The 27526-nt window shown below is 38.5% G+C and overlaps 1 protein-coding gene across 1 annotated transcript; it reads left to right on the top strand.

Annotated features, from left to right (window-relative positions):
* The first annotated feature begins 1930 nt into the window (after positions 1-1930).
* LOC135464063 (solute carrier family 12 member 8-like) lies at positions 1931-24252 on the top strand. The gene is made up of 12 exons (XM_064741542.1): positions 1931-2820; positions 3935-4075; positions 7743-7934; positions 10409-10640; positions 12899-13100; positions 15063-15150; positions 16277-16423; positions 17201-17717; positions 18980-19068; positions 21184-21301; positions 22508-22565; positions 24071-24252. The coding sequence occupies exons 1-12, from the start codon at positions 2605-2607 to the stop codon at positions 24237-24239; spliced, it is 2169 nt and encodes a 722-aa protein (XP_064597612.1). The 5' UTR covers positions 1931-2604; the 3' UTR covers positions 24240-24252.
* The last annotated feature ends 3274 nt before the right edge of the window (positions 24253-27526 follow it).

Here is a 27526-nt window from a genome sequence, read left to right on the forward strand (position 1 = left end):
TGCTACTTTTACTTGTATTCAGGCTTTATGAAGTAATATTCATTACTTGTCACTTTCCTTAGTATTCAAACATTTACAACTTGTATCGTCATCATTTGTGTTCATATTAAGAGTTTAAAAAATAGATACAGGTTAATTAAGATATTAATTAAGAGTTTTAGGGTTGGCTATTATTCTTCAGTTCAAATTTTTGAGTTGTATTATGTAATCAGTTGGCGACATGTTAACTCGAAACCTTTAGACTCTTGACTACTTTATATTTACATGTAGTTATTTATAAGAGTCTTTACAGAATAATTTAACATCTCTTTGTAATTTACTAACAACAGTTTCATGTTGTTGTTTTTTTCAGAGATTGTCTTTACACATTCTTGAAAACAGATGTATTTGTCTTACATTTATAATTATGTGTGATACAGATGTTCATTAATTAACCTAATTACACCTGACATTTTTCCTTGAAACTGAAATTATACCATACTCTTGTGGGCTTGCAGCGAGATTCTGTTAGTACTCTAATTGTTAACTGGACCTTCTCTCCCAAGTCACTTAGTAAACATATATTAAGTAGCATCTAAGCAAATTTCTGGTTTTCTGGGGGTTTTTTTCAGAGAATTTTCTCTTAAGTTTGAAAGTTTATCTATTTGATATTAGTGTCTTTAGCTTTGTACACACTTTACGTATTTAAGCAGGCCCAGTTTACTTCAGATTCTGGTTACCTTACTTTACAAGTGATTTGATGAACTTTAAATCTGGTAGTGTAAAAGTTTATGAATACTGAAATTTAATTTATTTCAACTATATACCGTGTACAACTTTTTATTTCATATTTATGTACAGTATCCATGCAATTTGTATAGTTATACAGTTGTAAATATGTAATGTATAATTCTTGGAGCGAAAAGATTTCTTTGTCACTTTGTCAAATGTAAGTTTCATTTTTTTTTCTTTTTTTTATTACCTGCCTGTATTGTGTTTTACTGTTAAATCAATAGCATCCATGTACTGATGCACATAGTGTTAAAGGTTACATTAGGACATCCAACAGTACAGCACTGTATGTGTTGCACTGTTAACTAATTGTTTATGGTAGAAATTAAGCCTTAGATAATAGACCTGATTGTGTGGGTGTTTGGAGTAGAGCTCTCTAGCCCCAGGGAGTGGTTGGTCCTTAATTGACTATACCCCCACCCCCACTCCCCCACCCCCAATCTTGCTGTACCCCTCCTAATGCATGTACAGCCCTGTGATCCTGTGAACACTGCAGGCTTCACACTCACCATCTGGAGTCTGTTTAAACCCTGTGTGGTCCTGTTAGGACTGTCACACTGACAGACAAAAATCAATATTGAGCTAGGCTGACATATAAGCCTTTAAGCTGCCTATGTTAGACAGTACTGGGGAGACTTGGTAGCTGCATGCCTGTGTGTGCTGGGTGTGTGTGATACTGTGGCGCAACGCTGCATCATGCCGGGGAGCACGAAGACTGAGTAAAGGAGCCTCAAAGCTCCCACAGTGCCACAGAAGAATTTTGGGGTTTTGAATTTAACTCCACCTTGGTTCCAAGGCAAATTTTATGAGGAGCTTTCCACATGTGCTGCAAGTCCCACTTTTGCATGAAACCTATGAAATGATCATTGATTAGAGCAGTTCTGTTAAACATCAAGGAGCAGATCAAACCGTGGCCGGCCATCTTGGATCATATCTTTAAGATTGCTCGTAAACACTGTCACATGTTCAAGGGATACTGATGCCTTTTGGAACGCAACAAAGCGTCAAATCAGATCAAGTCAAGTCATCATTACTGTGGTGAATTAGCAGCTGCGCATTGTTTGTTGATTAGTATTGAACAGCTGCACTGCATCCCCAAATTGCATCACAGGCAGGCATCAGCAGCCGGAAATATTGGTCACCGTTGGATTATTCAGCCACATTCGATCACGTCATTTGGTAGTTAATCATTGGTTGCCGTGGCAACTGCGTTTTTCCAGTTTGGACATTGATTAGTCGTGTGCTACTGTGGCCGGTGTAAGGCCAAATACATCTTACATGGTAACAGTCTGTGGAAGTGGACAGAGTGCAGTGTGCCTGGGCGTCAAAAGGCTTTGTGGCCGAAGTGCCAAATTTGTGTCGCTCATTAATATTGGTTATAAACCTTGCACTGTTGCCAAAAGAGCACTGGATATTTTCCATAATCAAGATCAATGAGCAGTCATTGATCCAAGGGTTTGTGTGTTGGTCCTCATTGATTTAATTGTGGAACAACATCATTGTTTTGATCGAGGGTCCACCAGTCTGTAGTCAGCTTCCATAGATCTGCCGCTTGGTGCCATAGATTGGAATCGGTTGCGGCGACCATATGGTCTTATTTCAACTGTGCCAAAGTCTTTGTTGTGTTGGAAAATCAACATTTTGCTGAATGCTTTTCATAGTCCATCGGATGTGTGCAAATCTGCAAGCAGTGAATTTTGAGTGTTAAGTATTTCCTGCCAAAAGTCTGTGGAAACCTATGATTGTTATGACAATGCTGGGAGTTCATGTATAACTGAAGGTCAAGGTCAGAAGAAGAGTTCAAGGCCATTGGCGTGGGTTGGATGTAAAAGAATGACCGATAGTTCAGATACGGAAAGTACAGTCCTGATGTCGGCCACAGCTAAGAAAGAGAAGAAGAAGCCGGATTGGAGTCGGTTTGGACTAAATCCGGAAAAACAGGAGGCGGGATCTTATCAGCGAGACACTACCCCTTCTGATCATCACCTCGAAGGTGGCTACGATCAGTCAGACCCGGGAAAAGGCAATGAACTGTTCCACGAGGATGAGGTGAGAGTCTAGCATGTCTAGCACGTAACTTATGTGGTTATTGCATAGCACACGCACTTTCGATATGATAAATAACCTAAAATTTCACCTATGACTACAGTAGTGGATAAGGCAACAACTGGTTGACCCGTATCAGTATAAGGGCTTGAGTGGGGTGGCTTATTTGCCTTCGGTAAGTCATCTCATTGGTGCAGCATTAGATAAAGGAGTGGTGGAAATCTGTCCTGCAGCAAGGAGGCACATTACATGCACTCTAAGCATTCCTTCGTCGTCGTATGACTAAAACATTGTTTAGTACGACGTTAAACCCCGAGCACACACACACTCACTCACTCACCTGTGACTATAAGTTGGACATCAAAGAGCTCTTCTGATCTTAGACAGGTGATTGTAATGGAACATGTGATGATGTCCTGCTGGAAAACTATAAGTTTAAGCAACCAATAATTATTTTCTTTTATACATGCATCAGTGGACCTTCGTGGCTGAGTTGGTTAGCGCGCTAGCGCAGCGTAATGACCGAGGTGCCTCTCACCAATGTGGTCGCTGTGAGTTCAAGTCCATCTCGTGCTGGCTTCCTCTCCTGCCATATGTGGGAATGTCTGGCAGTAACATGCAGATGGTCATGGGTTTCCACCTGGCTCTGCCCGGTTTCCTCCCACCATAATGCTGGCCGCCGTCGTATAAGTGAAATATTCTTGAGTACGGCGTAAAACACCAATCAAATAAATAAATACATGTATCAGTGCCAACACTTTTGTGGATAAAATTTTATTTTCATTATGGATATTTGGGGTTTTATAAGGCTGGCCAAAATTTCAAACAATGAAATAAAAACTTGTTGCGTGAATTCACAAAACTATTATCAGTCCTGCTGATAATGGCCATAAAACAAGGTGCTGAAATATTGACTCACAATTAATCCTTTTTCATAATTTCATGTGTTTCTGAGGAGTAAAACTCAGTTATTATGTGAAACTAATCAGTGGGACACAAAGTGTATTGAAAGAGCAAATTTGCAAAGATATAAAACCATTGAACCTACTACTGAAGGTTATCCAAAAATTCATTGTGAAAAAAATCGACTTCCAATATATGTTGTTTTCATCTCTAGCACCTATCCCAGAAACCCTGGTGGAAGGCTAACTTCTTCATCTCGGAGCCAGTGTTATTCGGGACGTGGGACGGCGTGTTCACATCATGTATGATTACCATCCTCAGTGTTGTTATTTTCCTCCGAATGGGTTGGATCGTGGTAGGTATATTTATTGTTCAAATAGCCCTTTTTGAATCATGTTGTCTAAAAAGACAAAATGGTTGCACTAAATTCTATCCTGTTACCCGTAACATCATTGAGATACAACTCGATGATGAATCACTTGGAAAGAGAAGACATTGCGTGGTTTAATCCCAGTCTTGGCTGGGAAGTTCTCATCTGTCCACTTTAGACCTTGGCAAAAAGCAGTCCACAGTGGTCATTTATTTATTTGATTGATGTTTTATGCCGTACTCAAGAATATTTCATTTATACAACGGCGGCCAGCATCATGGTGGGAGGAAACAGGCCAGAGTGTAGCGGAAACCCACGACCATCCGCAGGTTGCTGGCAGACCTTCCACAGTGGTCAATGGGTTATTTACATGCATGTGTACAAGGGGTCGTCTTGGGCCTCCGTGGCTGAGCAGATTAAACATGCACACCAATGTGGTAATTGAGGGTCGTGCCCAGCTCGTGCTGGCTTCCTCTCCAGTCGTACATCTACCAGCTACCTGTGGATGATTGTGGGTTCCCCTGTACGCCACCCCCTCACCCCCATCGTTGAAATTGGTGCAGTATTATGGAGTGGGGTATAAAACATGGATCAAATAAATAGATATTTAAATCAATAAATAAATAAAGGTAGTGCCTTGGAGATCCTTTGCCGTACCGATCACCAATGTGCATACACCTTTTTTTCACTCTGCAGGGGAAGTTTTGTTAAGGGTGGAGGTGGGCAGAGGTTTTAAAATTTACTAAAAGTATTCAAGCTGTAAGTGGGGTTGAAGGTAATATGGCTTACATTTGATAGCCAGTCCTGTATGAAGAGGTATATATGTGTTCAGGAGCAAAGCCAGTTCTGTATGAAGAGGTATATAAGTGTTCAGGAGCAGCCAGTCCTGTATGAAGAGGTATATATGTGTTCAGGAGCAAAGCCAGTTCTGTATGAAGAGGTATATATGTGTTCAGGAGCAAAGCCAGTTCTGTATGAAGAGGTATATATGTGTTCAGGAGCAAAGCCAGTTCTGTATGAAGAGGTATATATGTGTTCAGGAGCAAAGCCAGTTCTGTATGAAGAGGTATATATGTGTTCAGGAGCAAAGCCAGTTCTGTATGAAGAGGTATATATGTGTTCAGGAGCAAAGCCAGTTCTGTATGAAGAGGTATATATGTGTTCAGGAGCAAAGCCAGTCCTGTATGAAGAGGTATATATGTGTTCAGGAGCAAAGCCAGTTCTGTATGAAGAGGTATATATGTGTTCAGGAGCAAAGCCAGGCCTGTATGAAGAGGTAAATATGTGTTCAGGAGCAAAGCCAGTCCTGTATGAAGAGGTATATATGTGTTCAGGAGCAAAGCCAGTCCTGTATGAAGAGGTAAATATGTGTTCAGGAGCAAAGCCAGTCCTGTATGAAGAGGTAAATATGTGTTCAGGAGCAGAGCCAGTCCTGTATGAAGAGGTAAATATGTGTTCAGGAGCAAAGCCAGTCCTGTATGAAGAGGTAAATATGTGTTCAGGAGCAAAGCCAGTCCTGTATGAAGAGGTAAATATGTGTTCAGAAGCAAAGCCAGCCCTGTATGAAGAGGTATATAAGTGTTCAGGAGCAGAGCCAGTCCTGTATGAAGAGGTATATATGTGTTCAGGAGCAAAGCCAGTCCTGTATGAAGAGGTAAATATGTGTTCAGGAGCAAAGCCAGCCCTGTATGAAGAGGTATATAAGTGTTCAGGAGCAGAGCCAGTCCTGTATGAAGAGGTATATATGTGTTCAGGAGCAAAGCCAGTTCTGTATGAAGAGGTATATATGTGTTCAGGAGCAAAGCCAGGCCTGTATGAAGAAGTAAATATGTGTTCAGGAGCAAAGCCAGTCCTGTATGAAGAGGTATATATGTGTTCAGGAGCAAAGCCAGTCCTGTATGAAGAGGTAAATATGTGTTCAGGAGCAAAGCCAGTCCTGTATGAAGAGGTAAATATGTGTTCAGGAGCAGAGCCAGTCCTGTATGAAGAGGTAAATATGTGTTCAGGAGCAAAGCCAGTCCTGTATGAAGAGGTATATATGTGTTCAGGAGCAAAGCCAGTCCTGTATGAAGAGGTAAATATGTGTTCAGGAGCAAAGCCAGCCCTGTATGAAGAGGTATATATGTGTTCAGGAGCAGAGCCAGTCCTGTATGAAGAGGTATATATGTGTTCAGGAGCAAAGCCAGTCCTGTATGAAGAGGTATATATGTGTTCAGGAGCAAAGCCAGTCCAGCCTTAGATGCGGACCTGTCTTCTGGTATTCAAACTTACATGTATGTGATTGACACCCCAACAAAATGGCCGAGCTGCAGTTGCTGGTCAAGCCAGTTATACTTCATCCCTTTAGAACAGTTGCCCTTGACCAAAGAAAGTTTGATTGTGGCCTTACTTCAGGAAATTTCTGTGTGGTACATGTACATGGAGTTCCCATATAGTTTTCTCCCATCATTAAAGGAGAAGAAAGTTAAGCAGGATGCCAAAAGCAGATGAAAAACTACAATTACAATAATGGTTTTCAATATTTTGCTCAATTTTTGTGCTCATGAGAAAAGGTTATTTGAAAATTTTTCTGTATGGTGGGTATATGGGACCACTTTTTGGTATTTGTCATCATTGCAAATAGTGTTCCTAATTAGGATGTGATGCATGTCAAATAAATTTATTTGAATGTAAAATTTTTGTTTATATCCAAACATAAGCATTTAATCTGAATTATGATAATATTTATGAATATATTAAAAATATAAATATTTTCCAGAATTCAGGTTGAACATATTTGTGAGCTGAAGAGGCCAAATTCTGGTGCAGATGTATCTATTAAACATGTGTGGCATCCTTATGCATAATATTATTGCATAAAGACTAAATGTATATGTAGCAAAAGGTGGTCCCAAATACTCTCCATACAAAAAGTATTTTCAAGTGTTAAGTTTTCTCTTTAAAGAAAAGTTGAAACACATATTGAAGACCCTATTTAGAAATAACTTTTCGCACTCATTCATCGGAACTTGATGTAATTTTTTGGTTTTCTCGGCCTTTAAACCTGACTGAGGTATGTGTGGGTTCAACCCTGGTCTTTGACAGATAAGCTCTATTTATTTGTTTGATTGGTGTTTTACGCCGTACTCAATAATATTTCACTTATACGACGGCGGCCAGTATTATGGTAGGAGGAAACTGGCCAGAGCCCGGGGGAAACCCACAACCATCCGCAGGTTGCTGGAGGACCTACCCACGTATGGCCGGAGAGGAAGCCAACATGAGCTGGACCTGAACTCACAGTGACTGCATTGGTGAAATGCTCTTGGGTCATTACGCTGCTCTAGCCAAATAATTTCTAGATTACCAGGGTCTTGTTGTTTGTGGGGGATTAGGGGTTAGTAAACAGTTGACAGTGGCAATGGGGACATATGGGACGTTTTTCATTCCTTGAAGACATCAGACATATAACTTTACTTCCACCAGTGTAGTGTGCAAGCCACTGTCTGCTATATCCTGTAGGTGAAGAATTCTGGAGAGTCATGATATACAGGCATGTACAAGCTCATGGGTGAAGCATTACTTATTTCAACCAAAAGACCATTACAATTGAGTAAACAAGTCAACAAACAATTCAGGTCATTGAGCTTGATTTTGATTTGTCACTTTCCAGGGGAATGCTGGGATAGGCTACTCCATCTTGGTTGTGTTGATGAGTGTTTCTGTGGCGCTGATCGCGGCACTGAGTGCCATAGGTGTGTGTGAGAGATGTCGGATGGAGAGTGGCGGCATCTACTTCCTCTTATCTCATGTCCTCGGAGCTCGTATCGGGGGAGCGTGTGGAATTATTTACTGCTTCGCGCAGGTACTGTATTTTGCTTTTGCTTTAGCTCTCGTGAAGATTGCCATATCAGGAAAGCTGACAAAAATTTCTCTGTGACAATTTGTAGTAATTTTATTCAAACGAACTTGCAATTTGTAACAAAATGCAAATTGACCTTCATAATTTTTACAAGTGGTTTTAATATGTAACCATGTATTTTATACATGTACATGTGTCAAAGGCTGTAGCTTTATGTATATAAAAACTTTTCATAATAAATTTTGACTGATGAGCTTGTACTTTGAAGCTCACTTGAACTTTGGTCATTAAAGATACTTGGTCAGAGTTTATTTATTTATTTGATTGGTGTTTTACGCCGTACTCGAGCATATTTCACTTATACGACAGCAGCCAGCATTACGGTGGGAGGAAACCGGGCAGAGCCTGGGGGAAACCCATGACCATCCGCAGGTTGCTGACAGACTCTCCCATGTATGGCCGGAGAGGAAGCCAGCATGAGCATGAGCTGGACTTGAACTCACAGCCATGACATTGGTGAGTACATGGTCAAGGTGGTTAGCACACCAGTGCGGCGCAGTGACCCAAAAGCCTTTCACCATTGCGATCGCTGTGAGTTCAAGTCCAGCTCATTCTGGCTTCCTCTCCGGCCAAAGATGAGAAGGACTGGCAGCAGTCTGTGGATGGTCCTGGGTTTCCCCCGGATTCTGTCTGGTTTTCTCCCACCTTAATCCTGGCTGCTGTCAGATAAGTGAAATATTCTTGAGTTCGTCATAATACACCAATCAAATAAATAAGAGATACGCGAAAAAGTGATATAATTTATTTGTCAGTGTATGTATAATTTGGCTGTGTACATGTTGTGACAAAATGTAACAAAATGTGACAAATTCAGCAAACCTGTTGTGACAAAATGTAAGTAAACTTAAGAAAACATGTTCTAGCAAATTAAACCAACATGTTGTGCCAAAAGCAAATAAATGATGCAAAATGTAAAATATTTAAATGTGTTGAAATCAACACGAGTTCCCACTGGTTGTAACAAATTTGAACGAAAAGTCTGATGATGTTTACAACCTGTCAGAGAGGCAAAGATTTTGGGAATACAAAATTTCACAAATACTGTGTACACAACCAGTATGTGTACATGTGTATACAATGTATGCTACTGAAACATTTATCTGATGTGTCAAACAAAACCAATTACCGTAAGTGACCTACCAATTTGACCACAAAAGAGCCTTTTTGGAGGCAAATAAATGTCATGAGATATTAGTTTTGGTGCTAAAATTTACATTTTCCCAGTAGGATATCATCCTACCTTTCAAACACCTCTCAAGACAGCTTTTTGAAATCAGTAGAACTCCAAGACTCTGAAAAAAATAAGAAACTTACTCATGGACGAAACTTTAGGTCTTTTATTGTAAGTCAAGTTTTCACCTGTAATGCCTGTATTGGAGGAGATCTGAGATTGGCTTCGCTCCGTTCAGCTTAGGGGTCAGATATACACATGTACATGCACTCTAGTGCTCGAAACCATCAAGATCAAGCTCGAGAGGTTATCCTGGTGAATGGCGGTGCATGGTTTAATCTAGTTTCTCCCCCCCCTTCTCCCTCATCCCCTCAAGCAATAAATGTGTAATGACTGATTCAGTGGCCTAATGGTTAGGGCATCTGCCTCAAAGGCTTCGGGGGCCTCCATGCCTCAGTTGGTTAGCGCGCTAGCGCAGCGTAATAACCCAGGAGCCTCTCACCAATGCGGTCGCTCTGAGTTCAAGTCCAGCTTATGCTGGCTTCCTCTCCGGCCGTACGTGGGAAGGTCTGGCACCAACCTGCGGGTGGTCATGGGTTTTCCCCTGGGCTCTGCCCGGTTTCCTCCCACCATAATGCTGGCCGCTGTCGTATAAGTGAAGTATTCTCGAGTACGGCGTAAAACACCAATCAAATAAATAAATCAGAGGCTCCGCTCTGATAAGTTAGAGCATGGAAACAGTATAATGGGACTAGGTGGGGTGTTATGTCTGGTGTCTGAGGCATTATGCTATTTTATCACATAAAAATTGCTAAGTACATGTACAGTATGAAACCCCAAGTATACTTTCATACATACATAGCATTGCATTCCATTAGTGAAAAATTGGGCCCTCTGTGGCCTAGGTGGTCAGTGTGTCAGCATGGCACAGGAGCCTCTCACCATTGTGTCACTGAGTTTAAGTCCAGCTCATGCTGGCTTCCTCTTGGGCCACACATTGGAGGGTCTGCCTGCAGCCTGCGGATGATCATGGTTTTCCACTGGGTTCAGTCTGGTTTCCTCCCACCGTGCTGCTGGCCACCATCGTGTATGTGGAATATTCTTGGGTACGGCATAAAACAGCAATCAGATAAATTAATAAATAATGCAATAATCAAATAAATAATAGTAAATCAAATAAATAAACGAACAACTGCATTAAACCCTGAATAAAAAAATAGTCTCATGATGATTTCCCTGCCCACAGGCCGTAAGCTGCTCCCTGGCGGTGATGGGATTCGGCGAGTCAATCATGGTTCTGGCAGGAGAGGACAATCCATGGATCGCCAGAGGTGTGGCCATCGGTATCACCCTCCTCCTGATGGGCATCAACGTGGCAGGGGTCAAGTGGGTAATTCGTCTCCAGCTCCTGCTGCTTATCGCGCTCTTCCTCTCCACTATGGACCTCATTGTGGGATCCTTTCTTCACACAGTGCCAGGTACAGTAGGGGTTATCTCCCTTTGTTGTAGCGCAATCAAAAACCCTGTCACCTTATTGTTCAGTTGAACTCCAAGGTCTGTCCAGAAAATAGCCATTGGTACCTGATACCTGTTAAAACACCCCTTTAGATAAAGTATTATAACTACTATTGTCCATGTTATGTTTTGGAGCTTTGGTGCCTAATTCCTCAACCTTTTCGCATATGAAAAAGCAATTATGAATACGGTTTATGCACATTTTTAATTTGATTTTGGAGACAGAACGACATTGATAGGATAGGATGGCCCAGTTTTAGGACTTCACAAAAAGTATAATTTTATCAGTTAACACATGATAATGCCTTCAGAATATCAGGCATGAGGATTTCACGGTCGGTTCCCAGCTTAAAAATTCATGGAACTACAAAGTTTGTGGTCCCACTCACTCAGTACTGCTTAGTAAACATTGAACAGAGGTAATTGTCCGAAGACTTGAGTTGTTAACCTTCAAATTGTGGCCAAGATGTCAGTAGACGCTTGTACTTTGTTGCCAGGAGTGGTGTCAAGAAAAATGGACCTTTTTTAAATCTGTGTAGTGAGCCTGCAGTGCTAACGATGGACAGGAAGTAGCACAGCCAAGGAATTACATGCAGGACAGAAAGACAGTCAAGTTCCTTGACCAAGGAAATTTCATGAGATGAAATTCAGATTCTGAGATTCGTTTGATGCAAGGCTGTTGTGGAAGTTGTACTTAACACATGCTGCAGTGTGCGCCTCTTGTAGGGGAGATAACTTAAATTGACAAAGTTTAGAATACCAGTTCTCTCCCTTCGTTTTTCCACAGTTTGCAGTCTGATGCCTCAATCATTAAGTGACAGTTCATACATTTTAAACAAAAATGTTGAGGGATTATGGTACTTTTTACTAAAATAAATGGAAGTTAGATCTACAATAAACACCAAACACCAAAATTTATTTGATGAAATGCCCTTAATACTTAAATTATTACCGGTAAAAACGTTTCCCTCCCTTTCTAAGGTTAAATGTTCACAGAACCCAAAAAGTGTTTCCCAGCAATTCTGAAAGTCCTTGCAAACATGCAAAAAAGTTAAAGAATTACAGAAAAGTTGCTTAAGTATTATATAGAATGAATGATATTTATCTTACTGTAATTCTTTAACCTTTTTGAATGTTTGCAAGATGTTTCTTCAAGCACAGAAGGAGGCATTATTCTGTGCTGACTGATAAAATTATACTTTTTCTGAAGCCCTGACACTGATCTTTCCGATGTAGTTTTGTCTCTGAAGTCAAATTATTTATTTATTTCATTGGTGTTTTATGCCCACTCAAGGAAATCTCACAAATACAACAGCAGCCAGTAGTATGTTGGGAGGAAACCGAGCAAACCAAATCAAAAATGTCCACAAATGGCACTGAAAGTTGCTCTTTCAGATGCGAAAAAGTACCACATTCTCCGAAGGTGTGTTTTAACAATTTCAGGAACCCTTTTTCAGGTGTGGAGATGACAGATCCCTGAGCAATGAGTTCATAGACTGTCTGGCTCTGATAAAGTTTGAGTCATGAGTTTTACCGCCACTTTATGAACAACAGTGGTTTCCTTCCAGGCGCTGCTTGGTTTCCTTCCAGGCTCTTCTTGGTTTCCTTCCAATCTCTGTTTGGTTTCCTTCCAGGCTCTGTTTGGTTTCCTCCATCCATGAACTTAACCGCTATCTTGAAGCTGAAGTATTTTTCAGTACGTTGTAAAAACCTCATGAAATAAATGCATACATGTAACTAAAAGACACAGTTCTGTTACATGTACTGTTGACTGCAGTTTGTAACACCAGCGTGTGAAAGCCAGATGGAGTAAGTGACTGGGCAAATTTTATTAAAATATTTTCCAGTACTAGTTGCACACATACTTGTATCTTAATTGCTCAACCATTTTATGTATGAAAGAACAACTTTCAGTGCAATTTATGCACTTTTTTAATTTGATTCTGGAGACAAATTTACATTGGTTGAGTTGGCCAATTTCAGGGCTGAACAAAAATATAATTTTATCAGTCAACCGATACTAATACCTTCAGAATATGCTCCAACAAACAGCTTGCAAATTTGTGAAAAGGTGAAGAATTTACAGTACCCAGTACTGTACTAGTGCACGTGGTGTCATTTGTTGAGAATATGTTTTTTGTACTTTTTTAATGCGTGTTATAATGTCAAATGTCTTGTAAATATATGTCTTAAAAATTCGCAACAAATATCTCCCTTACAGAGGCAGGTGTGACGGGGTATAGTCTTGTCAACCTGAGGAACAATTCCGGCCCAGATTATCTTCCAGGAGAAAGTTTCTTCAGCATTTTTGGCCTGTTCTTCGCCACGGTAACAGGGATTTTGGCAGGGATTAACATGAGTGGAGATCTGGCCGATCCTTTCAACAACATTCCCACCGGCACGTTGTCAGCTCTGGGTGTCAGGTGAGAGTGTGTGTGTCTTGTGGATTGATGACTCTTCCAACCTCTTCTTCCATGATAAAAATTGTTTTGGTTTCACCAGGTTTTGATGTGATATATTTTATGTGATGTTGGCCTTTTTTTCCCTGAGGTTTTGTAAAGAATGGTGTGAAAATAGTTTTAGGAGTTGGCAGATGAAATAATTATTGTTGTTAATTATAACAGGAATGATATAGTGAAGTAGAAAACAGTCACGGTGGTTCAACCCATCAAACACATGTTGACAACTACATATTTTGCTTAAAACAAAATAACATGTACCCTGTCCCTAATTACCCTAATTCCTCAACCTGTTTGCAAATGAAAGAGCAACTTTCAGCACAATTTATGCACACTTATAATTTGATTTTGGAGACAGAACTACATTGGCTGGTTTTGTTAACTCCAGGGCTTCACAACAAGAATAATTTTATCAGCGGCTTTAAATCATTTTCACAATATTAGTCTTTTGGATTAAGTTTCACATTATTAGTGTTTTAGATTAGTTTTAACATTATTAGTGTTTTGCATCAGTTTCACATTATGAGTGTTTTAGATCAGTTTTAAACATTAGTAGTGTTTTGGAGCAGTGTTAAACATTAGTAGTGTTTTGGAGCAGTTTCACATTATTAGTGTTTTAGATTAGTTTTAACATTATTAGTGTTTTGGATCAGTTTCACATTATTAGTGTTCTAGATTAGTTTTAACATTATTAGTGTTTTGGATCAGTTTCACATTATTAGTGTTTTAGATTAGTTTTAACATTATTAGTGTTTTGGATCAGTTTCACATTATTAGTGTTTTGGATTAGTATTAAACATAATTAGTGTTTTGATCAGTTTTAACTTTATTATTGTTTTGGATCAGTTTCACATTATTATTGTTTTGGATCAGTTTTAAACATTATTAATGTTTAGGATCAGTTTCACATTATTAGTGTTTTGGATCAGTTTCACATTATTAGTGTTTTGGAGCAGTTTAAAACATTATAACTGTTTCGGAGCAGTTTCACATTATTATTGTTTTGCATCAGTTTTAAACATTATTAGTGTTTTGGAGCACTTTTAAACATTATTATTGTTTTGCATCAGGTTTAAACATTATTAATGTTTTGGAGCAGTTTTAAACATTATTAGTGTTTTGGAGCGGTTTAAAACATTATAACTGTTTTGGAGCAGTTTCACATTATTATTGTTTTGCATCAGTTTTAAACATTATTAGTGTTTTGGAACACTTTTAAACATTATTAGTGTTTTGGGGCAGTTTTAAATGTTATTAGTGTTGTTGAGCAGTTTCACATTATTATTGTTTTGCATCAGTTTTAAACATTATTAGTGTTTTGGAGCACTTTTAAACATTATTAGTGTTTTGGAGCAGTTTAAAACATTACAACTGTTTCGGAGCAGTTTCACATTTTTATTGTTTTGCATCAGTTTTAAACATTATTAGTGTTTTGCATCAGGTTTAAACATTATTAGTGTTTTGCATCAGTTTTAAACATTATTAGTGTTTTGCATCAGGTTTAAACATTATTAGTGTTTTGCATCAGTTTTAAACATTATTAGTGTTTTGCATCAGGTTTAAACATTATTAGTGTTTTGCATCAGGTTTAAACATTATTAGTGTTTTGCATCAGGTTTAAACATTATTAGTGTTTTGCATCAGGTTTAAACATTATTAGTGTTTTGCATCAGTTTTAAACATTATTAGTGTTTTGGATTAGTTTCAAACATAAGCGTTTTGGATGGGTTTTAAACATTATTGCTTTGGATCAGGGTTAAACATCATTAGTGTTTCGGATCAGTTTCACATTATTAGTCTTTTGGATCAGTTTTAAACATTATTAGTGTTTTGGGCTCAGTTTCACATTATTTGTGTTTTGATCAGTTTTGACATCATTAGTGTTTTAATCGGTTTCACATCATTTCTGTTTTTGATTGGTTTCAGCACATGCCTGTACCTGTCTTTCACCATTGTCCTGGGAGCGACATGCACGAGAGCTTCCCTACAAGACGACTACAACATTGCTGAAAAGGTCAGTGGCTTCAACTAAACTTATAAGCAGAATAAGACTTCTACAGGCCTGAGGGGCTAATATAACTTTTGTTGGAAATTCCTTAGCCCTTGATCAGGAGGTCATGTTCAGATAGGGATTTTTGTGGTCGAGGTAGTTATTGTGCCAGCAAAGTGCAATGGTCCAGGTGCTTTTACCATTGCAGTTGTTGTGAGCTCATGTTGGCTTTCTCTCCGGCCGTATGTGGGAAGGTCTGACAGCAACTTGCAGATGGTTGTGTGTTTCCCCTGTGCTTTGCCTTTTTTCCTCCCACCATAGTTGTGGCCGCCATTGTTTAACTGTCATATTCTTAAATACAGCATAAAACACCGATGAAATAAGAAAATAAAATAAGTATGTTCAAATAGAGCTCTGATTAGTTATCCAAAGCTTCTACCAAAGTGAAGATTGTCTTTAGTTAAACATCAGTCAATCAACCAGTCAGTCAATCAACCAGTCAGTCAATCAACCTGTCAGTCAATCAACCAGTCAGTCAATCAACTAGTCAGTCAATCAGCAAGTTAGTCAATCTGCCAGTCAGTTTATCAACGTGTCAGTCAATTAACCAGTCAGTCAATCAACCAGACAGTCAATCAACCAGTCAGTCAATCAGCGAGTTAGTCAATCAGCGAGTCAGTCAATCAGCCAGTCAGTTTATCAACCAGTCAGTCAATTAACCAGTCAGTCAATCAACCAGTCAGTCAATCAGCAAGTAAGTCAATCAACCAGTCAGTCAATCAACTAGTCAGTCAATCAGCAAGTAAGTCAATCAACCAGTCAGACAATCAGCAAGTCAGCCAATCAACCAGTCAGCCAATCAACCAGTCAGTCAATTAACCAGTCAGTCAATCAACTAGTCAGTCAATCAGCGAGTTAGTCAATCAGCGAGTCAGTCAATCAGCCAGACAGTTTATCAACCAGTCAGTCAATTAACCAGTCAGTCAATCAACCAGTCAGTCAATCAGCAAGTAAGTCAATCAACCAGTCAGACAATCAGCAAGTCAGCCAATCAAACAGTCAGTCAATCAACCAGTTAGTCAATCAGCCAGTCAGTTTATCAACCAGTCAGTCAGGCAACCAGTCAGTCAATCGACCTTTGTTTCTGCAGGTATCCATAGTAGGCGTTCTCTGGCTGGCTGGCCTGTACATATCTTCTGTGTCATCCTGTATGAGCAGCCTCTACGGACCTCCCAGAATCCTTCAGTCCATCGCCAATGAAAACACAATCCCGATCATCAAGATCCTTGGGAACGGGGTAAGGATGATGCACTTGCTATTATGGTGTCATGCAAATATAAAAAGAGGTATTTTAGTGTGCACTCACCTGTGACTGGGTGAATACATGTAATTGTGTGGCGTCATATTGTGGACAAGATTTAGACAAAGTCATTGGGCAAGACTTTTGAAAAAACTACAGCTACTAGAATTCTTCAACCTATTCGCATGTTTGCAAGGTGTTGATTTCAGCGTATTCTGAAGGCAGTATTTGGTGTAAACTGATATGACTGATAAAATTATACTTTTTGTGAAGCCCAAAAATGGCTAATCCAACCAATGTAGTTCTGTCCCCGAATTCAAATTTCATATGCGGAAAGTTTGAGGAATTAGGGTACCTAATGTCTAACTTGATATTCTCAATAAGTATGGTGGGGGTGAGGGTGGTGGGGGTTGGGGGGGGTGGGTGGACGTATATATGTTTTGTAAACTCCTGGCACGGCACAGTTTTTGTAAATGATAATTGTGTGGATACGGAATTTGTAGAAGTGTATGCAGTTGAAGTTTCAGTTAAAACTAATTTCTGATTTATGGCATTATGCTGAGAAACACCAACTTGTGCATAAATTAATTAAGTTCTTTTCAGATATTTTGCGGGATTAAGGGTGGAAAAAACTCTCGTGTCAAGTTGCTATGAATTTTACTGTACATGTATGTTATTGGTCTTTTCTGAAAACGATTTGTCCTTAAATGTAATCATTTTTTAACTTAGGTATGTGTGAATCTAAATATTTGTTTTGTCTTTTTTGGTTTTCAGCGAGGCCCAAACAAGGTACCAGTCTATGCCCTTGTGGTAATTTTTCTCATCGTCATATTGTTTATTTTGGTTGGGCAAGTCAACACGTTAGCCCCGATTGTAACCACTGCATTTATGATGACCTATGCGGCCATTGACTATTCCTACTTCGCTCTTGCCATGAGCTACGACAAACGCCAGCAGCGAGAGTCGCGCTTTTACAATGGATCGCAGCAGGCATCAAAACAGGTAGCTACTGGGCAAGCGGCACTTCCTAATGGCAAGTCGAGTTACGGATCCACGGGTCACATTCCCCAAGAAACCACGCATAAAGACTCTTTTCAAAAATTTGCGACAGATTTAGACAAACTGTTCCCGGAGCGTCTTCACCAGCGAGGCCACAGTCTGGTGCGACAGGGTAGCGCAGCCAGTCCAAGCGAACCCACCACTCCAGTGTCACCGGACTTTGACGCCACAAAGAAGCGCCCATCCATGGATGAGTTCCGAGACACATCACAGCTTCTGGACAGCAGTGGAGGTAGGCACACAGACATTCCTGCGGTCCAATATTTGTATAGTTTAACCTTTAGAGTGGGGACCTCAAGAAGACTTGGGGGACATCCAGTATCATTAATGTGTGTGAAATGTAATGATAGATGATATTCTTGTAATTTTAAAACAACACGGCATCTGTGCATGTAATTCATGTACATATTCATGAAATACAACAAAATTATCTACATTTTTATCAACGAAAAAGTTAATTTTTTTTATGAGAGGTAATTCAGTGAATGTCATGAAATATTACCTTGGTGCTGGAACATACATTTTGGCTAGCAGCCACATTTACCATCGTAGTTACGCTTTTATATAAAGATCAGGGCCCAGTTTCTCAAAGATGTTGTATACGTATGATAATCGCACATATAGGACAGTGGTACGGTAATGGTGACTTCTGTTTGAAATATCGTAACACAAATGTACGATACAGACATGTCACACGCTGCTTTGTGAAACTGGCCGCTGTAGAACTATCAGAATGAGTTGTCAATGGTGAAATTATAGGTCGTTCTTCATGTTTGCATAATGAGAAAGTCATCTTTGTGATCGCTAAGTTGAGGTCTTCTTTGTGATCGCTAATTTGAGGTCACCTTTGTGATCGCTAATTTGAGGTCACCTTTGTGATCACTAATTTGAGGTCACCTTTGTGATCACTAATTTGAGGTCATCTTTGTAATCGCTAATTTGAGGTCACCTTTGTGATCGCTAATTTGAGGTCACCTTTGTAATCGCTAAATTGAGGTCATCTTTGTGATCCCTGATTTGAAGTCAAAGCTACTCTCTACATCCTCTAGAGAAGATTACATACATGTAAGTGATGGTAGGACAGACACACTGTACTTGAAGGATTAAATTATTTATGTTTTCTTGATAGTGAGGAATATTTTAATTACAATGTAAACATCGTAGGAACCAGGCTGAGCGCCGGGAAAACCCAGACCTTCCCACATATGACTGGAGAGGAAGCCAGCGTGGCTCAGTTGGTTAGCCTGTTAGCACAGCGTAATGACCCAGAAGCCCTCCTCCAATGTGGTCGCTGTGAATTCAAGGCCAGCTCATGCTGGCTTCCTTTCCGGCAGTAAGTGGGAAGGTCTGGCAGTAACCTGCGGATGGTCGTGGGTGTCCCTGGCTCTGCCCAATTTCCTCCCACTATAATGCTGGCCTCCGTCATATAAGTGAAATATTCTTTTGTATGCCAAAACACCAGTGAAATAAATAAATTTTTTGGACGTAATTTAGAACCGGTCCGGAAGCCCAATACAGACATTATCAAAATGCGAAGTTCGTGGTATTCAAAGTTCTGCAACAGATGGGTATCGTTCCTTGGGGTGAGTATTTATAGGCTTGTATTATACCTTCATTATTCACAAGTACAGCATAAAACACCATTCAAATAAATAAATATACCTTAATATGAATACTCTGGAACAAGGAAGCACAGAAATTTGCTGGGTCCTTGTTTTGCATTAATTGGTCAGCAGTGAATGTATAGGGCCATTCAGGTAGTCTTTCATGAAGTTTGTGGGAGATCACTTGCCCTTTTTCCTGTTTGATCTGCATGTCTGGACCACAAAGCGATCTTACACTTAAGTCAAAACTTCATTCATTAAATTCGGTCTGTTCCTTTTCATTTCTTTAGCTGAAATTCGTTGTACAGCTTTTTTTTTTTTTTCTATTTTTAATTTTCTGCTTGTATTATAAAAAACAGCAATTTTAAAGTAATTTAAAGTTTTCACTGAAGTCTAAGGTCGCTACCTGATCTCGGGGCCAGATATCATGTGATCATCAGTTATCTGTCAAATGTTCAGTAAATAGTCAAGTGGATAACCAGATTCAAAATATATATCGTGGTATATGTATATATTGTTTCCATGGTTACTGATGGTAACATTTACATGTTTTCTCACAGACCTTCATCTGTCTGGTGATTATGTTCAGTATACAGTGGATGCACACTCTAGCAGAAGTCATTCTCTTTATTGTGGTATTTACATGTTTTCTCACAGACCTTCATCTGTCTGGTGATTATGTTCAGTATACAGTGGATGTACGCTCTAGCAGAAGTCACTCTCTTTATTGTGGTATATGTGTATATTGTTTCCATGGTTACTGACGGTAACATTTACATGTTTTCTCACAGACCTTCATCTGTCTGGTGATTATGTTCAGTATACAGTGGATGTACGCTCTAGCAGAAGTCACTCTCTTTATTGTGGTGTATGTGTATATTGTTTCCATGGTTACTGACGGTAACATTTACATGTTTTCTCACAGACCTTCATCTGTCTGGTGATTATGTTCAATATACAGTGGATGTACGCTCTAGCAGAAGTCACTCTCTTTATTGTGGTGTATGTGTATATTGTTTCCATGGTTACTGACGGTAACATTTACATGTTTTCTCACAGACCTTCATCTGTCTGGTGATTATGTTCAGTATACAGTGGATGTACGCTCTAGCAGAAGTCACTCTCTTTATTGTGGTGTATGTGTATATTGTTTCCATGGTTACTGATGGTAACATTTACATGTTTTCTCACAGACCTTCATCTGTCTGGTGATTATGTTCAGTATACAGTGGATGTACGCTCTAGCAGAAGTCACTCTCTTTATTGTGGTATATGTATATATTGTTTCCATGGTTACTGACGGTAACATTTACATGTTTTCTCACAGACCTTCATCTGTCTGGTGATTATGTTCAGTATACAGTGGATGTACACTCTAGCGGAAGTCACTCTCTTTATTGTGGTATATGTATATATTGTTTCCATGGTTACTGATGGTAACATTTACATGTTTTCTCACAGACCTTCATCTGTCTGGTGATTATGTTCAGTATACAGTGGATGTACGCTCTAGCAGAAGTCACTCTCTTTATTGTGGTGTATGTGTATATTGTTTCCATGGTTACTGATGGTAACATTTACATGTTTTCTCACAGACCTTCATCTGTCTGGTGATTATGTTCAGTATACAGTGGATGTACACTCTAGCAGAAGTCACTCTCTTTATTGTGGTATATGTATATATTGTTTCCATGGTTACTGATGGTAACATTTACATGTTTTCTCACAGACCTTCATCTGTCTGGTGATTATGTTCAGTATACAGTGGATGTACGCTCTAGCAGAAGTCACTCTCTTTATTGTGGTGTATGTGTATATTGTTTCCATGGTTACTGATGGTAACATTTACATGTTTTCTCACAGACCTTCATCTGTCTGGTGATTATGTTCAGTATACAGTGGATGTACACTCTAGCAGAAGTCATTCTCTTTATTGTGGTATTTACATGTTTTCTCACAGACCTTCATCTGTCTGGTGATTATGTTCAGTATACAGTGGATGTACGCTCTAGCAGAAGTCACTCTCTTTATTGTGGTGTATGTGTATATTGTTTCCATGGTTACTGACGGTAACATTTACATGTTTTCTCACAGACCTTCATCTGTCTGGTGATTATGTTCAGTATACAGTGGATGTACGCTCTAGCGGAAGTCACTCTCTTTATTGTGGTGTATGTGTATATTGGTCAGGCCAGCCCAGGCTATTTTCCAGGTAAGACATTGTTGTTTTTTTCCATTGTGGGCTAAGCATTCTCTGTTCAAAATATTGGACAGGCCCTGATAGCATAGTTGGTAGAGTGTCCTCTTTGTGAGCGGTAGACCCAGGGTCAATCCTGGGTAGAGTCACACTTAAGAATTTAAAAGAGGAAATTGTAACTTTCTCACTTGGCGAGGGATAGTGCAACGACTGGTTGACCCGTATCAGTCTAATGGCTCGGTTGGTGCGGCTTACTTGCCTTCAGTAAGTTGTCTCAGTGAAGCAGCACTAGATAAAAGAGTGGTGGAAATCCGTCCTGCGACAAGGAGGCACATTTCATACACCCTAATGGTTCCTTTGTCGTCATATGAGTGAAAAATTGTTGAGTACGACATTAAACCCCAAGCACTCACTCACTCACTCACTCACTCACTCAAGATATTTGCCTTTGACCAGTGCAATCACAAGTTTGAGTTTCACCACTTCTGTTAAATGACAAACTGTAACAATTAGTAGGAGATCAAAGCTTAATAAAAAAAATGCTGTAACAGATATTAAAGAGATCAACAGAATATATAAATTGTTATCACCTTTGTCAAAGTGAATGAAGTCATTGACCAATGAGATTGCTTGTTTGAATCCAGCCCCAGGTGGATTGGCTGCAGATGAAATACTCAGGGATATATATCTAGCTTTTTCATTGGCCAGAATGTAGAATATAGAAGGGCTGTTAATTTTACCTTAATTCCTGAACCTTTTCGCATTTGAGAGCAACTTTCAGTGCAGTTTATGCACATTTTTAATTTGATTTTGGGAACAAAACTACATTGGTAAGATTGTCCAGTTTCAGGGCTTCACAAAAAGTATAATTTGATCAGTCAACACGGAAAAATGCCTTTAGAATATGCTTGAATTAACACCTTACGAACATGGAAAAAGGTTGAAGAATTACAGTGATAGAGGAGTTACGTGTACCTGGTCATGTTCGACAACAGTAAAGTTGACACGTGTATAACTACATTCGTTGCGTTTACCCATTGGTTTGACACTATGGTGATTGGGGTGTTTCTTCTTGTTGCTTTGGATGTGGAAATTTTTGAAATAAATACAGTACTTAAAAATATGAGAAAGGAAGTTATAAAATGCACCTGTACATGTAATTATTTGTGACATTATAGATACAGGTAACTTTATCGTTAAACATGGTGCGCTTAATTTCAGGTATTGCCGAGTTTAACCTGTACGAATGGGTCAAAGGAAGTTTACAAAGTTGCTGCAGGTGAGTTACCATGGAAACCAGACATGATGCAATTTTTTTTTGTTCTCATCAGTAATGTACTCAGCATTGGGTAAATTAGCCAATCAGAATGTGGATTTTTTGTTGTGAAAAGTATCTGAAAAAATTTATCAAGATGCAAAAGCAGAGATGTTATATCTTATTATAAGCATGCTCTCTTCTGTCATCGATTTGTGGAATGTAAGATCAAGTTTTAAAAACAACCGGATGCATGTATAAATTTGGCATTTGAATAATGATTCGTTTCATTTTTATCGGTTGTTGGTTTCCGTGTAATAACTGTATCAAATTTTGTATTAATTTAGCATGGGATTTAGTCTTCAATCTTAACACACTGAGTCACTCACCGGTGCTGTGGCTGCAAGTTCAAGTCCGGCTCATGGTGCCTTTCTCTTCGGCTGACATAGGAAGATCTGCCAGCAATCTGCAGATGGTCGAAGGTTTCCCCTGAGCTCTGCCCAGTTTCCTCCAACCATAATATTGTCCACCATCGTATGAGTGAGATATTCTAGAGTACAATATTAAACACCAATCAGATGTGATAAATAAATTACAAGCTAAGTTCTCAGCAACTACACAGATCCAGGATCAATCCTTGATCGAGTCACACCTAGGACTTTAAAAGAGGAAGTTGTAACTTCCTCGCTTGGCGTTCAGCATGAAGGGGATAGTGCAACGACTAGTTGACCCGTATCAGTATAATGGCTCGGGCGGGGCGGCTTACTTGCCTTCGGTAAGTCGTCTCAGTGAAGCAGTACTAAATAAAAGAGCGGTGGAAATCCGTCCTGCAACAAGGAGGCACATTACATGTACATGCACCCTAATGATTCCTTCGTCGTCATATGACTGAAAAATTGTTGAGTACGACGTTAAACCCCAAGCACTCACTCACTCAGCAACTACACCTCCTTTAAATTTACAGTCTTGTCAGTAATTTCAGCTTTATCTTTTTATCTCCCCGCCAGATGCCATCACCGCTTTTATTATTATTTGGTGATGTGTTCAGTAAAAAGTTTCCTTATTCCTTACACGGAGTCCAGCTCTTCCTCTCCGGTTGTACGTAGGAAGGTCTGCCAGCAACCTGCGGATGGTCGTGGGTTCTTTCAGGCTCTGCCCAGTTTCCTCCCACCATAATGCTGGCCACCGTCGTATAAATGAAATATTCTTGAGTACGGCGTAAAACACCGATCAAATAAATAAATCAGATATTCCTCAAATACTGCGTTCTTAGTAATCATATCCCTTAATTTGAACTCCTGGTTTTCTCTCCGGCCGTAAGTGGGAAGGTCTGCCAGCACTTTGTAGATGGTCGTGGGTTTCCCCCGGGCTCTGGCCAGTTTCCTTCCACCATAATGCTAATGATACCATAGTCGTATATAAGTGAAATATTCTTTAGTAAGGCTTAAAACACTAATCAGTGAAATAAACAAATAGATAAATTTGAAGTCTTTGCAAATTTCACATTTGTGTTTTTTCTTTTCCGCCAGACGTGGCCCACCACCACCTGAACAGGTGATTGTCACACCGAACACGCCAGCCATGTCAACCATGGCATCTCAGCTGACAGAGGACAACGAAGACTTCGCAGAGAGAGGGCGTTACCACCAGTCCGAGGTTGTCCGAGAAAACGACCTTGTGGAGTATGATGATGAATAAAGTAAAGCTAAAAACAAAACGAAAAACAAAAAGGAGACAGACGTGTCGATTTAAAGCTACCCTACTATCATGATGGTATCATGATGGTATCATGATGGTATTTAGGAAATATTAAGGTGTAATCCATCAGAGGAAAATGATGTCATGGAATAATAAAAGTATGATCTGTAAATGAAAAAAAGAAAGAAGATGGAATCTACACTACACTTGAAATTGTGATGTTTATGAATCGTGTAAAATGAAGAGATCTCAAAGACTGTCTGATGGTGATAAGTAACAGAAAAAATATGTGAAATCTTACGAAGGGTAATACTTAAAAGATAAAGGTGATAATTCTTGGAAGTTGTGCAAGAAAAATGATCCTGCGCAAAAAAACTGGATGAAAATACTTAAGTTTAATTATCAGTTTAATTACTCGTATTATGATTTAACTTAGTTTAGTCACGTGCAATTTTGAAAGCGTTGTGACAGAGAGCGATCTTGTTTGACTATAATTAGAGCATTGTACTTTATTTAAAACAAAACGTAAATCACAAGTTTGAAAGTTTCCAACATCCTTGTGAAGATGACCTCATAAATTATGACCAATGTTGACTAAATTATACAGAAAAAAATCGTTATTTTAATCTTCTGTTTTGGGGGAAATTTGGGGATTTACCCATACATGTATGGGTTTTTAAGTTTCGTTTATATTTACTTGATCTGTGTTTATTTTTATGACTTGTAGATATACATGTATACATCGTATCTCAAGTGTATATACATATGAATGTGCTTAGTCAAAAGTTGCTTCTTCCAAACTGAAGTCGCAACACAAGAAATCCAAGGTCTGAAGCTTGAGGATTCCAAAGTCATTCAGATTAATTACATGTTTAATTTATTTTAATACTACATTTGCGATCATGACATGCAATTGCATGCATTTGTACTTATCGGTACTTACCCTGTAGTCTACTTGTGCCCTACGGAGGCCTTAACATGTAAGATAATGGTGGCTTTTTTACTTAGTTATCTTAATTTCTGTCTTTGTGATTAGTACTACATGAAGGATAAGTGACCAAAAGGGTCTGTTGAGCAGAATTTTTGTGATTATGAGGATATGCTTGAATATTTTTTATGCCAAGAATCTGATTTTTAGTTTTCAGAGCTAGTCTGATATTTTCTCATTTATTTTGAAAAGGTGTAGGTGACTCTTTATTCTCTTGGAAGCTTTAAGAATATTTATGTTTATGAGAATTTTTTGACATCTTCATTTGCATATTTATGTTGGGGTTTACCTTAGTTCTAACTTAAATTCGATGCCATATATTTTTTTACATCCATAACCTGCGTTTACACATTTGGTTTAAAATCCAAAGAACCTGAAGATTCCTAAATATGGCCTGTTGTAGATTATACTGTTATAAAAGTTTTCACTATGTTTAATCTCTGATATATGTGAATATTAATTGTAATATTACTATTGGACGCATATAAAAATGGGTAAATTAATTTTCACTAAAATTAAATAATTAAAATTAAATAGAATCAACCATATTATAATCATTTCATTGTGAGACAATTCAAAATGTTGAGTTCTTTTTGTTTTGTTTATTTCAAACAAGCGGTTCCTTTTATTTCTAAGCAAACATGCGGCCATTTAGAGCAGATTGCCAGTTTTCAAACTGTGCAGCTCATTTTGATTTAAAACTTCTTGTCCAAAATTGTTAAGATATATTCAATGAAAATTGAATGAACTGAACTTAAAAGAGAGAAAAAAAAGACAAATGGGATATTCCAGATTTTAGTCTTTATACATGTGCATTGTCATACATGGATATGCATATTGCTCCTGTACTTGCATAAAATTTGATCCTCTGTTGTCTTCGATCCGGGTTCAGTATGGGTGAATTCTGAAGTTATTTTCAATTTTCAATTCAAAAGTTTCAACTGTAACTCAACAATTTTTTGCGTCAACACCCTTCCCATCCAAGTAGATATGTACATTGTAACCCAGCCTCAGGAAACATGCAGAATTATGCAAATTTTCCAGGTACAGGCCTGGGAATCAGCATAGGCATTATAGTAGGCCCTGCACAATGGATATAACAGTGCAGCATGTACTAAACTTGTTATTGGTTTGTTAGAATTGTGATATGTTAATTTGTGATATTTGTCAATGTTGTGATTTAATACTTTTTAATTTGCATGCCATAGGATCATTGTTTATTATTTATATTGTTGAGAAGAAATCCATTTTCTGTTTTGCTGATTTTTTCACTGAAATATTTAGTCTGTATTCATGTTGATACATGTTTATTAATTGGTCATGTCCCTGTACTTATGTTTATTCACATGAGATGTGAGACATTCTCACTGTAACAATTATTCACGTAGACATTCTCACTGTAACGATTATTCACTTAGTCGTAACGATTAAGGGAGAAGAAAATATAAAAGTGATGCCAAAATCAGTTGAAAGAGTGAATAAACTTATTTGCAAATATGGTCTTTAATATTTTTTCAGTTTATTTTTCAAGAAAAAGGGTATTTGGAAATATTTATAATATTTGTGAATACATTAAAAATATAGATATGATCAAAGTCTAGGTTGAACATGTTTTTTTTAGCTGAAAAGACCAAATTCTAGTGCAAGTATGTGCATTAAACATGTGTTACATCCTCATTTATAACATTATTACACAAAGACTATATATATATATATATATATATATATATATATATATATATATATATATATGTATGCACCAAAAGGTGGTCCCAAATACCCACCATACATTATATTATTTTCAAGTGTCTTTCTCTCTTTAAAGAAAAATAATTAAAAAAAAAGTATTGAAGACCATATTCACCATTAACTTTTTGCCACCTTTCATCTGAACTTTTTGATGTAAATCTTATGTTTTCTCCACCTTTAAACTGGACTTGTGCAGCTTGTGGTGTCATGTACGAGAAACCTTGTGGGTCATTGTTGTGTCTTAAGCTCGAGTCTAAACTTCAACACTTTACTCGTTATTTCATGCTACAATGTTGACAGGATTCCTGACTATAATTGCATGCATGTGGAGCCTTTACTTAAGGCTGTTCTCAAAATGTGAATCTTTATTTAATGTTGCTATCAATATATACGTGTTGCCCAAAATATTACAGTATGTTTGGACTTCTTAAAAATGTTGCTACATATTGCCCACAACAGAAGTCTTTATTTAATGTTGTGATATATGCACGCATACTGCCTTTTGCACAAACTTTAAGTTAATTTTGTGACATGAGCACGTTGCCCATAG

Source organism: Liolophura sinensis, chromosome 3 (genome assembly GCF_032854445.1).
Source record: "Liolophura sinensis isolate JHLJ2023 chromosome 3, CUHK_Ljap_v2, whole genome shotgun sequence".
NCBI classification, from domain to species: Eukaryota; Metazoa; Mollusca; class Polyplacophora; order Chitonida; family Chitonidae; genus Liolophura; species Liolophura sinensis.